Genomic DNA, 16,171 nt, shown 5'->3' on the forward strand with positions numbered 1-16,171 from the left:
AACTCCAGTTCAAAAGATCTGGGGCTCTCTTTTGGCTTCCACTGGCACCTGCACAGTGCGCTCTCTCGCTCGCTCTCTCTCTCTCTCTCTCTCTCTCTCTCTCTCTCTCTCTCAAAACACTAACATCATTCTTAATCACAGAGGCACTAGGTACATTTGTCATTGCATGCATACTGTGTGTATAGAGAGATCTAGAAGCGAACAGAGATGTGTACCCACTGCAAATGGGATTTACATTAGCTACACAGAGACACACTGGCCCTGAAGGCAGAGAAAGGGGGATACCGACAAGGCTGTCTGTGGGCCAACATTAATTACCAATATCAACAGACAAGTAAAGAAAGAAGCATCATCCTCCCCCAGACCATTCAACGAGACAATGGCTTCTCTGAAACCAAACATCGGGTGAGACAGCCATGTCTGCTACCGAACCCTGAGGAGAGAATGGGGAGTACACAGAGACTACAGCACCATGTCTAGATAAACACAGATGAAAACCCACTTCACAGATTGCCAGCAAGTCAAATCCAGCAAAGAACAAAGATCGCCAGGGGCTGGAGATGGCCCAGAGATGAGGAGAGCCTGCTGTTCTAGCAGAGAACCCAGTTCAGTTCCCGACATCCATGCTAGGAAGTGCCTTTAGACTCACAACCCAAGTACGAATGACTTTCCCTGCAGAGTTAGGGAAGGAATCCTAAAATTCACAGATGCACAAAGACCCTGAAGGGCCAGAGCCATCGTGAGAAGAGAAAACCTAGAACCTTCATGTTCTTGAGTTCACATCATACTACTGAGTTGAAGGAACCAAAATGGCTTAGCTCTGAAACCCTGAGTCACCAGCCTGTGATCAATCACTGTGGGAGTCGGGACCATTGTCCTTGAATCACTATAGAGCAGTTTTATGGCTGCCTCCCTCTTCTCCCCACAGGGGGATTATGGTACATAGGATGCCTCCTGGGAAGGAGAGTGGGATGAACAGGCAAGCCCACAGTCAGCCATACGATAGCACAGGGGCCTACCCAGAGTGCAGACCCCACACTAACCAGCACAGCAGCAGAGGCAAAGCCATGTTTCCATGGACAGTCTGAGGTCAGTACAGCTGATCACGAGAGATGCTAGCACATCTGACTGGAGACAGGGTTCCCGCCTGTCACAGCTGAAGCTCTATCCATGGGCACTAGTCAAGCACAGGGGATATGGATCTCTCTACCCAGGACTGGGTTTCCGTGGCCTGGCATTGAGTGTCAAGGCAAAGTCCTGTACAGACCAAGTACCCACAGACAGAGAAGAGGGGAGGCTGTGCCTGGGCACCCAGGGCAGTGTGAGCCTACATTTCTGCCTGTAGACGCTGGCTGAGTCTACCACCTGGACTTAATTCCTTCTTAATTCCTCCCAACTGTCAAGTTGGTGGACTTTTACATTCCCTAGTAGACAAACCTCTAGGCAGGCCTGTGTGGGATCGTTTAGCTTCCCAGCATGCCTGCAAGGGATTGTGTAGTTAACTAGGTTAATTGAGGTGGGAAGGCTGCAGTGTTTAACAGAGAACCCCACAGGCTACTTGGGGGGGTTTGAATGCTTGGTCCTTAGTTAGTGGAACTGTTTGGGAAGGATTAGGAGGTGTGGTCTTGTTGAAGGTGTGTCACTGGTTGGGGAAGGGAGACTTTAAGGTTTCAAAGGCCCTCTCCAGGCTCTATCTTGCTTACTCTCTCTGGCTGCAACATATAAATAAGATGTAAACTCTCACCTATTGCCCCAGCACCATGCCTGCCTGCCTGCCTGCTGCCATGCTCCCCACCTCTGATGCTGAATCTGTCAAGACCTTTCTCTCTCAGCTTGCTCCTGCAAGCAGATTTTATTTGTATTCTTGGAGTTGGAGGAGAGATGGTACAGGCCATTCTCCACTCTGTGGCTCCCTCAAGGACTCTTGCTTTGTTGCTATGATAAAGCTGGATGCTGAGGTGCCTTGCCCCGTGCCCTAGGCCCTGTAGAAGTATCTTCCATGCATAAAGAACTAAGTGAGGCGAAGACTGCAGGAGGGTCTTGCACCAACACTAACATTTATTAAGGCTTCTGCTCCTGAACAGTTTTATCGAGCATCAGTTGGTGACCATTCTGTGGGGATGGGATGACAGGGATGAGCTGTGTTGGTAGTGCCAACCTGCTTTACTGTGTCAACCTGAGAGGGTCCTGCCTCCAGATGATTTCAAACATAATAAATCCTCCCTTTTTCAGAGTAATTTATGAAACTGACTGCAGAAACAGGCATTCGAGTGTCCCACGTACATGCCAGAGCCATCAGACAGTCTCCAGCCAACAGTGCCGACAGTGGGAAGGCAGAACTAAGGAAGTCCCCCAGGAAGAAGGGTCAACTTCAACTCAAAACACTTGCTTCAAAGGGGACCTGTGTGGATTATCCTGAGCGAAAGGTGAGTGACCATGCGTTTGGGTTGACCCGCTGTGGAAGAGGTCATACAAACTTGTATAGTTAGACAAAAGCACTGAAAGTCACAAATTGTCACCTACCCCAAAACCTTGCTGTGGTCATCAGGGAGGCTTCTGCTGGCTGATGTTCTGAAGCCTTTACCAACATCTCAGCCAAGTGGCTCTGTGAGGGTCACTCTTCAACTGTCAGCTTCTGGGATCCGGCACATCTGTGAAGGATTCTCTAACCAATGGCCCATGCCCTATGTATGGGCAACACCACACCACGGGCAGTGAATGGAAGAGAAAGTGAGTCGAGCCCTGGACTACCTCTCTGCCTCCTGATTGCTGCGCCACGTGATCAGCCTCCTCTTCTGCTATGATGGACTGCACCCTAAAACTGTGGGCCACACGAACCCCACTTCTGTTGATTTTGTCTGGTATTCTGTCTAAGTCGGAAGATCACATGACTCTGGCTCTTCACCTGTGTACTGTTTACTTCTGTTGCTGTGATAAAACACCCCAACAAAAGGCGATGGATCAGAGACACTGGTTTATCTTGGCTTACAGTTTCAGAGGGACACAGTCCCTCACAACAGGGAGGGTTCGGCTGCAGGAGTGTGAGGCTGGCCCTGGCAGTCAGGAAGCAGACTGGTCACGTTTCATTCTCATACAGGAAGTAGAGAGCAAGAACAGGAAGTAGGGCCAGGCTACAAGGCCTCAAAGCCCAGCCCTAATGATGCATATTGTCCAACAAGGCTCTACTGCCTACAGTTATAGAACCTTTCCCAACAGAATTACCAACTGGAACCAATGTCCAAACACACCAGCTGGGGACATTTCACATTTGAACCACAGCCATCTGCAACATCCCCCTCCCAGCAAGCATGACGCTCTGTCAGGCGATCTGTGGGACCTTTACCATAGGAGCCGCTTTCCTAGGGACCTTCAGCTCACAGTGGGTTAGCAGGACTGGCCAGGTCTATACACTTTTAAGCATGTTATTAATCTCCAAACATACTGAGAGCTAATGAGTGGCATCTACACAGGAAGCACCTGGGTTTTCAATAACATCATCCTTCAAAAGAAACAACTGCCCCAGCTCAATGTGCAAAAACTGAAGCCAGTGCCAGGGCCAGGTGGGAGGTGGAACAGAGCGCCCAGCGGCACCCCCGCTGAGCGGTGCCTTGCCTGGGTTCTGGCTGGACGAGCATCGGGAGGGAGGGAGGGAGGGGCAGGCCTCTCATCTCTGGTCATCTTCCGTCTTTCCTGGTGGGAGCTGTGTGTCCCGAGTGAGCATCTGAACCCCGTTACCCGCCTTTGGTCATCTGAACAATGAGGGGCTTCAACAGGACAGAGCTGCTGTGGCTCCAAATGCCCTGATCCAAAGACAGTCGCTCCCAGCTAGAGGAAGCACTCGGAGGACAAGACACCTGCCACACAAGAGTGGGCACCTGGGCTCGGATTCCCTGAACCCAGACAGAAGCTAGGACAGTGACAGTGGTGAATGCCTGTAACCCCAGCACTCTCTCTTGGTGAGATGGAAGGCTCGGCAGGAGAATCCCCCAAAACTCACAGGTCAGCGAGGCGGCCATTCACGGTGGTGAGTAGCAAGAGGTGGTGGGAAGTAGGGACCATGCCTGAGGTTGTCCTCTGACCCCCATACATGTATTCACACATACGTGAATACACGTAGTATAGACGTATTAAAAATAAAACAAGTGGTCTGCTCAAGGAAACAATGGGAAGGGGGGTATTCCAGGCAAGGAGCAGAGAAAGAAGGGGGGAGACACTGGAAGAAAGATGTAGAAATACCCACTTACAGGAAACTGTTCACTGGATGGTGAACAATGACCTGTTTGCACTCAAGTATTTGTGAGGAACTGAGGCAGGTAAGAGAGGAGCCCCGACTCAGCTCGCGGCTCAGTGTGCTCATTGTCTGACAGTACCTGGTTTCCATATCTGCAAGTGGAAGGGCCGGTAGTCTACTCTATCAAAATGTTCCCCTAGATTGCTGCCCTCTGGGGTCTCACCTCCTAAGTGTTTGGGATGCTAAGGGCTTTGACGATAAAACGCACATGAGGAATCTCAAGTCTGAGTGATCTCTTGATAGTCAGTTTACAGTCAGAGCAGCAGACCCCCGAGACAGAGAGCACACTTCACCCGTGAAGGGGAAGGATTAGCCTTGTTTTGCAGTGTGTGGAGGAGTTATTAATGCCTCCATAAAGTTTTATATCTGTTTTAATCCCATTAATAACCATCTTTGCTTTAATGTCCTGCATGCTGAATCCTCTAGCAATGAGCTGCGGTAACTGCCGCCTGTGTGAGATTTGTTTTCCCTCTAAAGATATAAAAGAGAAGGCACCAGAGAGCTTGGCAGCGCTGACGCCATTAAAGGGAAGAGGAGAGGCAGATGCCCCATGCTTTTTCTGTGAGTCTAACCTGCTCTTTCCACATTTCTATCTTCAGTTCTCAAATGTGGCAGAAGGAAATAAAAGCGAATGTTCACCACATCAGGGAAAGCACTTACACAGGAAACAATTTACATCGTAATAGCCTGATTCCCTCACATAGGCTTCCCCCCTGCACTGCATCTGGAGACAGCAAGGCTGCTCAGTAAATGTGATGCAAGCATCTCACAGCCCAGGAGCTCAGTAGCCCAGAGGCCAACCTCTCACACTGTGTCCCCAGGTCCAGAGCTGATCTCCATGTCCCCCAGTCTCCAGCTTGCTAATGTGAAGTGGCTGTCTGGGGACTTGAATAAACTGAGGCCCTCGATCCCATGATATCGCTCCTGTGTTAGGAACTCGGGGAACTGACAGGAGATTTGCGATGTCTAGGAAGATGAGGCTAAGCTATGGGCAGGCAGACTACCATCCTAGTTGAGAAGCTGTGAACTCCAGTACTCACTGGCGGCTGACACTGATGCCCTACATATACCAAAGGATAAAGGAAAAATATTCCAACCAAACACAACCGATCATGGAACACCTGAAGGGCCAGCCTCCTTAAGCCACTCAAGTCTGACCGCATGTCCTGTCCCATAGAATGTGCACGTGTGAGCTCGCACACACTGTGCTCTGCCCATAGCTCCTCTCAGGACCAGCGGTCTGGGCCTCACTGTTATCAGCGCTTCTTCCTTCCGTCATCCAGCGCTTTCATCCATAATTCACTTAGGCGTTCTCCCTTTTGAATAGGAGACAACTGATTCCCCACAGTAGGAACACTAGTCTAGTCTTCCTTCAGAGAAGCCCAGGAGAATGCTGAGGGGATGGGAGGGAGACCCTCAAACGGGCCATTACTTGTGCTTCTTCTTTGGGGAGGTTGTCTATTCAAGTATTCTCTGCATTTGTGAATGAGTGCCTGTGTTTACCGTCATTGAGTTGTAGATGCTTTTTATATATTATGGATACTAGTTTCTCTTCAGAGATAAGGTGTGCAGGTATATATTCATTCCTCTGTCTGCAGGAACAGGAGGATTGCCTTCTCTATTCTTCACTGACAAGGAATTATAAGACCATGGGGAATGTATGCCATGAAAGAAAGCACCAGGTACAGTGAAGAAGAAAGTCAACCACGAATCAGGACTGATTACCAAACAAACTGTCAGTAAATGAATGCTAGAGCCATGCCTGTGGTGCTCATCCACCAGAAGTGTGGTTCATTTCCTCCATAAGCTGTGATCAGGCCAGACAGAGTCGTCCTCACAGCTGTCAGCTTAGTTCTGTCTCCTGGGTGCCAGGCTGCAGGTCTCCTCTGGGCCTCGCCTCCATTAGCACGTTTACACACAGCCCCAGATCTCCCCCGATGAAGCCTTCCTCTTCAATTATCACCTCCTAACAGAACTGTCCCTTTGTTCAGAATCCTGCAGTCACCCATTTTGAAAATGAGTCATTTCCCACTTATTAACAACAGGGGCTCCAGAGCACTGGCTGCTCTTTGCTGGTTGGTGAAGGCTAACTCAATTAAACTGGAACCCACAGTCCTTCTTGCCACTCAGCTGTCTGCGGCTTCCCTTCCCTCCTCCTCGTCTTCAGTGGTCAGACATGATGTCAAGCTGACAGGCTCACTGGCTTTTACTACTTACCTTAAATGCTTATGCTAATATTGGTGATTATGCATGGAGAATTTACATATATTATCATTTGACTTTCAAAACAAACACTTGGAAGTGGCTCCTGCCTCTCTGGAGAGAGGAGCCTCAGCTTCTTAGAGAGTAAGCTGCAGACTCAGACTCAAACCCACGCTGCCTTCTCCAAATGCTCCCTGAACTTGTGGATGTGCCCTCTCTGAGGGAAGATGGAGGTAAAGGCAGGCCTCTGGGGAGCTCCTAAGCACCCACTGAAGGCAGAGCTGCCTGAGCTCTTTCACCAGAGTCTCGGACTCACTTTCCACAGAGTATTTTCCTCAACAATTTTCACGTTTCAAAATCAAATCCAGGCAAGATACGGTGCTATACCCCTTTAATCCCAACACTAGGAGGCTGAGGCAGGTGGATTTCTATGAGTTCAAAACCAGCCTGATCTACACAGTGAGTTCCAGGACATCCAGGGCTACATAGTGAGACCCTGCTTCAAACTTTAAAAGAAGTTTGGAAAGAGAGGAGGAAGCTTGTTAAGTGTCTTTTATTGAAGCCCTTTTGGCTGGTAAAATGGCTTTGCTATTTCAGAGCACCTGAGCCTGAAGAATCCTCAATGAACATGGAGGAGTGGGCCCAGCAGGAAGCCAGACACATGGCATCAAGTAAGAAGGAAACACATGGCCTGTTGATTGACAGGTCAAAATAAAGAGAAGATAAAAGGAGGGGAACTCGGCCGCTGCATGCAACGTCTTAGCTCCCAAACATGGGGGCGTAAAATCCCAGCTCAGTCCCAACACAGTGCAGACAGAATTGGGTAAATGCATGATGTCTTGTACTACACATAGTAGGTCCACACAGAAGGGAGATGGGCGCTTCAGTGTGGGGGAGGTAGTGCCAGGGTTGGTGCATATCAATCACATGGGTGAGCTACACTGCATACAGCACAGCTCACTGGCACCTCCTTACAGGGAAGGTTCTGGCTGGGAGATCTCAGGGTGTCGTTGTCCCAGGGCCACCAGCAAAATGGGGAAGGAGGCAAGGCTGAGCCCTAGGATTCAGAAGCTTGGGATGGGAGTTGGGGAGTGGCAGGGACCACAGTTACCTCTTAAGCATTTGTATCTCTTAACTGCCTCACGGATCATCTTACCTTAAACCCTGCCAACCTCATGTACGGCCTTGCATGCAGTGCCTGGCACCTGCTCCACACCCATCCTATGCCAACAGAGGCTGAGTCCAGGAAGTATCTAACTGCACCAGGAGTGAAGCACGGCAGGGGATTCTCCTGGGGAAACAGGACTAGTTTATGCGGCATTGTTTCTTTACTATGTTCCAGGCCCTTTTCCAATGGTTCATGCCCATTAGCCATCTTCATCCTCCCCTCCCACCTCCAGGTGGGCGGGTGTGATGTCATCATCTCCATTACAGAGCCAGAGACCCTAAGTAGCCACCTCAGGGATACAAGTGACTGAAGGTGTCTTCACCCCAGCCCTTGCTGCTCTTCCAGTCCCCAGCCTGGGACAGGGTTAGTTCAACATCATAAGTATGCAGATAAAGCCCCTTACCCATAGACTCACTGCACCTGCCCGTCCGATTGTGCTCTTGCAAAGGTTTAAGGAAAACCGTAATCAGGTAAACTCTAACTGACCCAGTTCCTCATAACTAAGATGTGTAGAAGTTCCAAGAGAATGTATTTTAGCACATTTTAGGGATTTTTCTCAGGTTTTACCATGCATGTCGCTGCCTACTTCAGCGCCATTGCTAGGGTAAGCACATGCATGGGGGTGAGCACATGTGTGAGGGTAAACATGTGCGTGAGGATGAGCATGTGCATGGTGCATGATGGTTACTACAGAAATGGGGGTAGAAGTTGGAGACGTGGCTCAGTGTGAGAGTGCGTTCCTAGCATGCACACAATGCAGCCCATAATCACCCATCACTCCAGCTCCACTGCAGCCAGTGCCCGATGTCTGAAGGTACCTGCACTTGCAAATATACCTTCACAGAAGGCAGACAGATATACAATTTGAAATAAAATAAATGTTTAAAGGAATGAGACCAAAAGCAGACCTTGTGGCCTTTGTAATCCTAGTCCTAAAGCGGCTGAGGCAGGAGACACATGGCAAACGTTGTATGTTTCCTCAGGTGCTGTTAATGCCTCTCCAGGTACAGGTTTGCTAACTCATCTAGTAAGTTTGAATTTTGAAATGGGACTTCCCATGCAGCCCAGGCTGGACCTGAACTCTTGATGCCCCTGCTGTTGCCTCCCTAGTGCTGGGACAACAGGCATGTGCCACCCAGCTTTGGAGGTTATTCGTAAAGGAGTGTAAGAGGGCTCTCAAATGTGGTTCCTTTATTCTTACAGCACAGACAATTCTCAAAGTGATTTTCTGGTCTCTTGAGTAAACACTGATTTAGACAGATTAATATAAACTTGACAAAAAAAAAAATCAGTGTTTTGATTCCTGACACCCTGTGAACCATCGAAGACAAAGAGAGCTCCTTTAAATGCCTCTTTGGAGGTGCTCTGTTTTGCTTTGTTTTTCTGTTCTGTGGCACTGTGCTGCTGTGTTGTGTAAATCTGTCACCCTGACAGCTCTGCTGGGAATGCCGGGCTGGCCCTCAGATCCATTAGGGAAATGTCAAGGTATAAGATGAGCCCAACCTCAGCTCCGAAATGTTAATAACGCTGATAGTTTTCGGATAGAAGCAAACAGTCTCACCCTGGTTTGTAATCTCACCCTGTTTTAAAATAAAAATGCTTTTTAAAAAACCACCGAGGGGTTGGGGATTTAGCTCAGCGGTAGAGCGCTTGCCTAGCGAGCGCAAGGCCCTGGGTTCGGTCCCCAGCTCCAAAAAAAAAAAAAAAAACCACCGAAACCACTGAGTTATACAGTAACCCTTCAATCCAGTGGTGCTGGTTCATGGGGTGAGAGTCAGGAGTTCAAGGTCATCCTTAGCTGCAAGAGCACCGAGTCACAGAACTGCTCTGCTCAGCTTCACGGAACTCCAGACCTCTGTGCCCCTGGATGCCCAGGCCATGGCCTGGTGACACTCATAACCTGACCACCTCTATGTCTCCAGATGCCCAGGCCATGGCCTGGTGACACTCACAGCCTGCCCATCTGTACTCATCAAGCTCTGGCCTCTCCTGTTGCTGTAGTAGGAAGCAGTAGATTCTGGGTCACCACCACCACCACAGGCTGGACAGTCCAGAGGCCACACCCCACCCCGATTTATGAGCCACTCATCGTGGAACTTGAAACTCAGACCGTTTCTCTCCTCTGTACGTTCCTTTGCCTCCCACTGTATCTGAAGCTGCCTCACCCTGGAGATAGCCCACAAGAACCAGATGCAGCTCAGCTCTGTCCACAGACTGGGCAAGGAACTGCACAGTCATGCGTCCAAGCCCCACAACCTTTGCTGGCGTGATTCACTCTCGGGATGGAAGAAAACTGAAGCAGTTGAATGCACAGCATGCACATAAAGCAGAGCTCCAACACCTGGGACCGAAATATCAGAACTGCGGCTGGTGACGTCATTATCGAGGCTGACCTCGGAGATCAGTCTAACAGCTGCTCGTTAGCCGCTGGCCCAGCAGCTCTGGGTGCTGAAGAGCGAGGGTTGCTCTTCCAGGGTTCAATCCCCAGCTTACCTTGCTCATAAAGCAGCTGCATGTTTGAGTCTTTGTAGGCCACCAGGTTGTTGAGTAGAGCAATCACACTCTGCATGGTATTACCCAGAATGCTCTCCTGATGCTCCTGCAACAGACCAGGCAGAAACACGTCCTGTCATCCTCAAGACAGACCACCTTTCTCCTCCACTCTCCCTTCTCTCCGGACACAGAAGCGCTGCAGAGATGGAGTTAAACCTCCACCGCACTCCCCACGTCAGCATCTTACAGAGCAGAGCTCGGATTACTGGTTTACTGTGGGAAATAACTAAACGAGGCCTTAGTTAAATGTCCCCAGGTACCACTGGTGTCCTTCTCAGTTCCAGGATCCCAATGCAACTGTGTTTCATTTACAGTAAATTCAGTTTTTGCAACAAATATTCGCTGTGCCCCAAATATCCACTTGGAAGTAAAGATGGGGGTGGGGTGACTAGAATCCTGCTGCAATGGAGCCACCTCCCAGCAGACACAGAAGGCAATGAACCTTGAGCACACTAGAGAGTGGCATGAGTGCAGAGGGTAGAACTCATTGACAGCAAAGAGCAGGAAACCGTGGTCTGGGGGTAGGGTGGGAAGAGCTGCAGGGCTGAGGGGTGTCCTGTGAGCCATGATCTCCAGAACCAGCATGAGTTTGTGTGCTCTGCTCACTGTTCCTTAGGTTGTGCCATCTGGGGCAGAGGGTGATAATGGCGTTAGCAGCAGGGACCTCATCGGTCCAAGGCTCACCATTCTACCCCACAAAAGCCATGGTACGGAGTGTCTGTTTCCAGAAGGACTCATCGTGACAGCCACGGGCTTCCTGAGAGTTTGCCAGCAGAACATCGCCTGCTCCTCACTCCTGCACTTGGGCATCCACACCTTGGTCCAAGTTCGTGACTTTGAGTTTTCTTAGGAAACTATCTACAGGCACTAGTTTTGAAACTCACTCCTCTCATGTCTCATGGAGCACTCTCTCCTGCCTTCTGGAGAAGCCCCTCAACCTTACTTACCTTGTCCTTGTCTACTGCCAGCACTCCCATCGGCCAGACTCAGCAAAGCCTTGTCTGAGACACAGGCCTGGTCTGTAAGGCAGCTTCCCATCTAAAGACCTGTTTCCATGTTCTTCTCTGAGTTCTGAGTCATGTGAACATACACTCCCCATAGTATGCTGACATTTCTGTCCACTGACTAGGCATGACGTGACCACCTCCTGGGCAGTTAACTGCACTTGGTCAAAAGCTTTAAGGGCCAAGAAGGTGGTCATCAGTCCTCTTCACCATGGCTGTGACTGCCAGGGATCAGAGAAAGACCATGGGCAAAGAGGCCAGGAGCTCCAGGGTAGAGAGAGCAATGTGTGCCTGTGACTGGGAAACATCCTCAGGACAGACCCAGCCTGTTGTGGAGAGTTCTCCTGACTCCATGCCGGCTGGGTTGCACCATCTATCTCTCTCTCTGACACAAGACAAGGTGTAAGCGTTCCAAGTGCCAGTGTCTAACACTGATTTCATAATCAGATGTGCACAGAGCGCTCCTGGGTAGATGTCCACAATCCTGCATCTCCCTGACACTGGCTTAGGACGATGGATGTGAAGGTGGCTGCAAGCCCCCAACTCCATCCAGTTTTGCTCACCGCTCGGTGGTAGAAGGAGGGAGTGATAATAAGAGCCCAGATGACACAACATGCTGTTCCTGATAAGTAACTAATGATACAGAGCAAACTTGTCCTCTCTGAGGGTGCGGGCCAATCCACCTTCAATTTAGGTCCTTTTTGGAAATGACACAAGCGCCCCTTGCTCACAGGCCACAGCATCAGCAAATGTAGCCCAATCTCACTGCAGATAGATCTATTGATACCCAAGTAATCATGATGGAAGGTACCCCTTCTCCTGTTTCCATTTTCAAAGACATTGTCTCATTAGCACCCAGGGAATCACTTTTGGCCTGGAAGCCACAGCAGTGCCCAGATTCTAGACTTCCTTTCTGGGATTCTGGGAAAGAGGGAACCCCGACAAGAAGCTGAAATCTCTCTGAAAGTCCTGGTCCTCCAGAGACCAGCAATGGAGGCTTTCTTGAGCTGTGGGCCAGCATTGCTCCTTGCTAAAGTCCTTTCTTCAACATGGCAGTCAACTTTAAAACCTCATACCCCTGGCCATTGAGAAGCCACATCAGATCCTAGCCAAGCAGGGTGGGCTCCCAACCAGGAGGTCCCAGTAACACCTCAGAGTGAAGGCCTTTGATAGCCACTCCTCTCATTCCATCTGCAGAGGCCTGTGGCCCTGAGAAGACACAGTCTCACCAACATTGCTGGGGGTTAGGGGACTGGGGTACTATGGGTTTGGTGCACAGCATAAAGAGGAGACTCCCAATTGCACTGGCACACTGCGCACGGCTCCCTCTCTGCTCTCAACACTGTTTCTAGCTTCTTTACTTCCAAGCCCTTACGAACCTGAACCCCACATATCCTACACTGAGGACTTTACAAAACTTATGTTCTAGAGTTATCTTTGCTTGCTTTATTTACTATATGTAACAGGCTTCTACATGGTGCAGGGAGGGAGGGAGGGAGGAAGGGAGGGAGTAGAGTCTGCACAGACGCCTCTCTCTTCACAGTGAGGAGGTTTGAGAGCAGCTGAGGACCACAGTTGTGGCAAAGCCATGGAGAAGGCACGAGTGTGGGTAAGCCCACACCCCGCTAACATTTATCAAGTTGAGTTACTTCACCTCTTAGACCTTAATAAGATTTGTTCCTGCTCATTTATTTCTTTAAGACAGTGCAGAAAATTATCTGGGGACAAGAACACAGAGGTAAGTAAGTGGGCACATCTGTGGTGGCCATGTCAGGAGACAAGGGCCAGGAGCTGGTTTCAGTGGAGTAGAGCTGGAGGAGGAGGTAGCTTTGGTCAGAGGCCAAGTCATGGGGACTTGTTCCAGTGGGTCAGCCCTTGCCCTCCCCCAAATGTATGCCTGAGTTCCAGGGTGAGCAGACAGTAACAGGAGGCAGGGTAACTCATCCTTATCTCCACCCAGACTCCCACCCCCACCCCACAAGGTTAGAGCCCACAGCACTGTGTTCTCCTGACATAAGGGAAGGAAGAGACAGGCAAGCACACAGGGCCTTGCAGTTAGCTCTTGGAACATGGTGGGGAGTCCCAGCATCAGCACTGGCAGAGTCTACCCCAGCCGGCCTCTGTATAGCCGGGTGGTCAGTACAGCAACATGTGAGAGCTTGCTGGGTGCAGAGTACAGCTCGCCGAGCACATAGCTCATTTCGCATCTCACTTTGCCCTCATAAAGGCATGGAAGGGCTCACTTCTTTCTACAGATGAGGGAGGAGGTGACCATGACCAAGCACAGCTTGTCATATGCTCCACAGTGGCAAAACCAGAAGCTCAGTCTGGGCTGGTGGAAGCCCTGCCTCTGTGTGTGCAACACTGAGACAGGTTATAGAAGTTGTGGGTCAGGCTAGTCAGTACTCGGGGTGGGCCGTGCAGCGGCACCTGCAAACCTGTCAGGTTATCTGAAAGGAGTGCAGAAGTAATTGGGTTACTCATGCGTGAATCCAAGCACTTAGAAAGCAGAAGGATCACCTGCATTTAAGGTCAACCTGGGCTACAGAATGATACCCTGTCCCCCAAATAAACAAATTTAAACCAATCTGGATCTGGGGTAGGGGAGGGAAGGAACCCTGGAATATTGATTTGGGACACAAAGGGTAAACATGCCCCTCTTCCTTTGTGCTACAATGTGTCTGGCCTCCACTCTCCCTTTGTGCTACAATGTTTCTGGCCGCCTAAGGACATTTGTATGTCTTAAGAGGCTACATTGGGGAATAAACACATTACCCAAAACAACAGCCTGAACGCACCGGAAGCCTGTCTCAAGAGAGAAGACATCACCAACCCACAAACAGCAAGCCCAGGGCACCTCCTTCCCATAGCACATCTGGAAGCTCATTTGTGTGCCTGACACCACAGTGTGGGGACATTTAATAAACAGGACACTGAAGTGCTAACAGAACACAGGGCGTGCCAGCTGAGATAATTATAGCAGAAGCAGCAGAACTCAGTGTTTGGCATCACAGATGAAACTCCATTAAAACGGACAACCTCTGCTAAGGAAAGAGGTGGGCACCCAGTCTGAAGTGCCCATCTTCCCACTAACAGCCTTGGAGCTCATGGAAGGCCCTCAAGGGCCAAGGACTCAGTAAGTAAACAGTAGGAACAGAGCAGCCTTTCTGAAGTAGCTTCACTGCAGGCCAGCATCACACCTCACTGTGGTGCCTAAGACACTGAAGGACTTAAGTCTCCATTGAGAAGTCTGGTAAATTTGTGGCAGTGTGTCCACAATTAGGGGAACACAGAAGCAACTTCAGGGTCTACTGGGAAGTATGCATCTCTAGAGAGCAATCACAACAGATAGTATTCAGTCTTCAAAATGACTCCACCTGACACACTGTGGCGGTCAGTGCAAGAAGTCTGACAGAAAGAAAATGCCACAATGGGATGGTTCACCTCCACTGTCAACCTGGCTGGATTTGGAGTCACCTAGGACCACACACTTCTACAGTGGGTTCAATGTGAGTCGCTGGATGTGGCAGTGTCCACTCACTTCCTTTTGCAAACTTTCATCAGAGCCCTGAGAGCTTTGCAGGTGGTCTTTACAGCAATGGTGAGCAGACATGCAGGCGAGAGACACTTTGCTTTGACAGGTGACTTTTTTTTCTTTTTTCTTTTTTTCTTCTTTTTTCTTTTTTTCGGAGCTGGGGACCGAATCCAGGGCCTTGCGCTTGCTAGGCAAGCGCTCTACCACTGAGCTAAATCCCCAACCCCAACAGGTGACTTTTTATGAGGTTCTTCTGCCCACAGCTCCTGCTCTGTGGATGCTGACCTGGGCCTCCACTTCCTTTCCTTTCATCCACTGGTGGCTGCTGTTATAACCTGTGTAGTTGCATAGCCTTGTGATTCTGCTTCTTCCTGCACTATGCCCAGCATCCTCCTCTCTGTCTGTACTGTCTAGGATGCAGTCTCCCACGTCGCAGGATTCCTAAGACAGCAAAGGCTCAACCTCCATTCCCACAGCATCTATCACAGAAGCTCCAAGCTGGGATGAAACATTCGCATCTACAGGAAGCCCAAGGATATTGTTTCTAGAGATCTGTTAATGTCCAGAGCCCTAGTGGGGCTTGAAACCCTGGGAGACAGAAGGCTAGAGTGACAGGGCAAGGGAGAAGCAGGATATGGCTCTGACATCCTCGACTCCAGGCAATTTTCTTCAGAAGAATTTGGAACTGTTCTGTGACTGAGTCACACACTAACCCTTGGGGTGGGGGATAGGAAGGAGGCAAGCTGGGTGAGACTCAAAGGTCACCTGAGGGTTTAAAATTAGTCTGGTCATTTGCCAGAGGCAAGGGACTCCTGGGAATAAAGGGCAGGATCTGGCCCTCTGAGGCTGGCTGTTGTGATGGCTGGAGTGTCTGCCATGCACCAGCTGTGCCGGGAATGATGTGGCTCAGCAGCTCCTCGGCTGACAAGGCCAGCTTTCAGGTGAGGAGTGGGCTCTGACACAGCTGGGCCCAGGCTTTTGTCTCATCTGGAGCCAAGGTGTATGGTGCAAGTAGCCTAGGAGTCCATGGATGTAAGACAGAGTGGGCATCATCCCCATTTCTGACTACAGAAGAGAAGGGGGAAGGAAACATTACTGTTAAATCTGACTGACAGATAACGCAGGGGCTCTTGGGCAACAGCAAGTACCAATTACCACGAGGGAAGCTCTCTCCCTGGCAGAGCAGGCGGGTGGGAATCGACCGGTACCGCTGCCAAGCCCTTGCCGCGCTCAGCGTTAGAATCCTAAGCCCTGGTCCCACGGTAGCGGCAGCGCTGAGTAGGCCCTTCTGGCAGGTTAACTGTGTCACTTGGCTCCTGGCCTGGCGTATTCATGTCATTTGGAGTTCTAGCAGCACGCCTCCACAGTCCTGGCTCCTGATGGGGTGTGCCGCAAGGCAGCATGGTGGGCCACTGCCA

The 16,171-nt window shown here is 50.2% G+C and overlaps 1 protein-coding gene and 1 long non-coding RNA gene across 12 annotated transcripts in view; one reads left to right on the forward strand and one right to left on the reverse strand.

The window, feature by feature from the left end:
• Ulk4 (unc-51 like kinase 4) overlaps positions 1 to 16,171 on the reverse strand; it is a 295,125-nt gene that overhangs the window by 127,649 nt on the left and 151,305 nt on the right. For all 8 annotated transcript variants that reach the window (XM_039082734.2, XM_039082731.2, XM_063265850.1 and 5 more), the window contains one exon: positions 10,155 to 10,260. In XM_039082734.2, coding sequence (XP_038938662.1) covers positions 10,155 to 10,260 — 106 coding nt within the window. The remainder of the gene's footprint in view (positions 1 to 10,154; positions 10,261 to 16,171) is intronic.
• Positions 3,779 to 7,222, forward strand: LOC134480250 (uncharacterized). Of its 4 annotated transcripts, XR_010054527.1 has the most exons (4): positions 3,779 to 4,024; positions 4,718 to 4,852; positions 5,890 to 5,973; positions 7,091 to 7,222. It is a non-coding gene; the product is annotated as an uncharacterized LOC134480250 (long non-coding RNA). The 4 variants fall into 4 exon arrangements; XR_010054526.1 differs by lacking the exon at positions 7,091 to 7,222 and having other exon boundaries at positions 5,890 to 6,025; XR_010054529.1 differs by lacking the exon at positions 7,091 to 7,222 and having other exon boundaries at positions 4,769 to 4,852; positions 5,890 to 6,025.

Source organism: Rattus norvegicus, chromosome 8 (genome assembly GCF_036323735.1).
Source record: "Rattus norvegicus strain BN/NHsdMcwi chromosome 8, GRCr8, whole genome shotgun sequence".
NCBI classification, from domain to species: domain Eukaryota; kingdom Metazoa; phylum Chordata; class Mammalia; order Rodentia; family Muridae; genus Rattus; species Rattus norvegicus.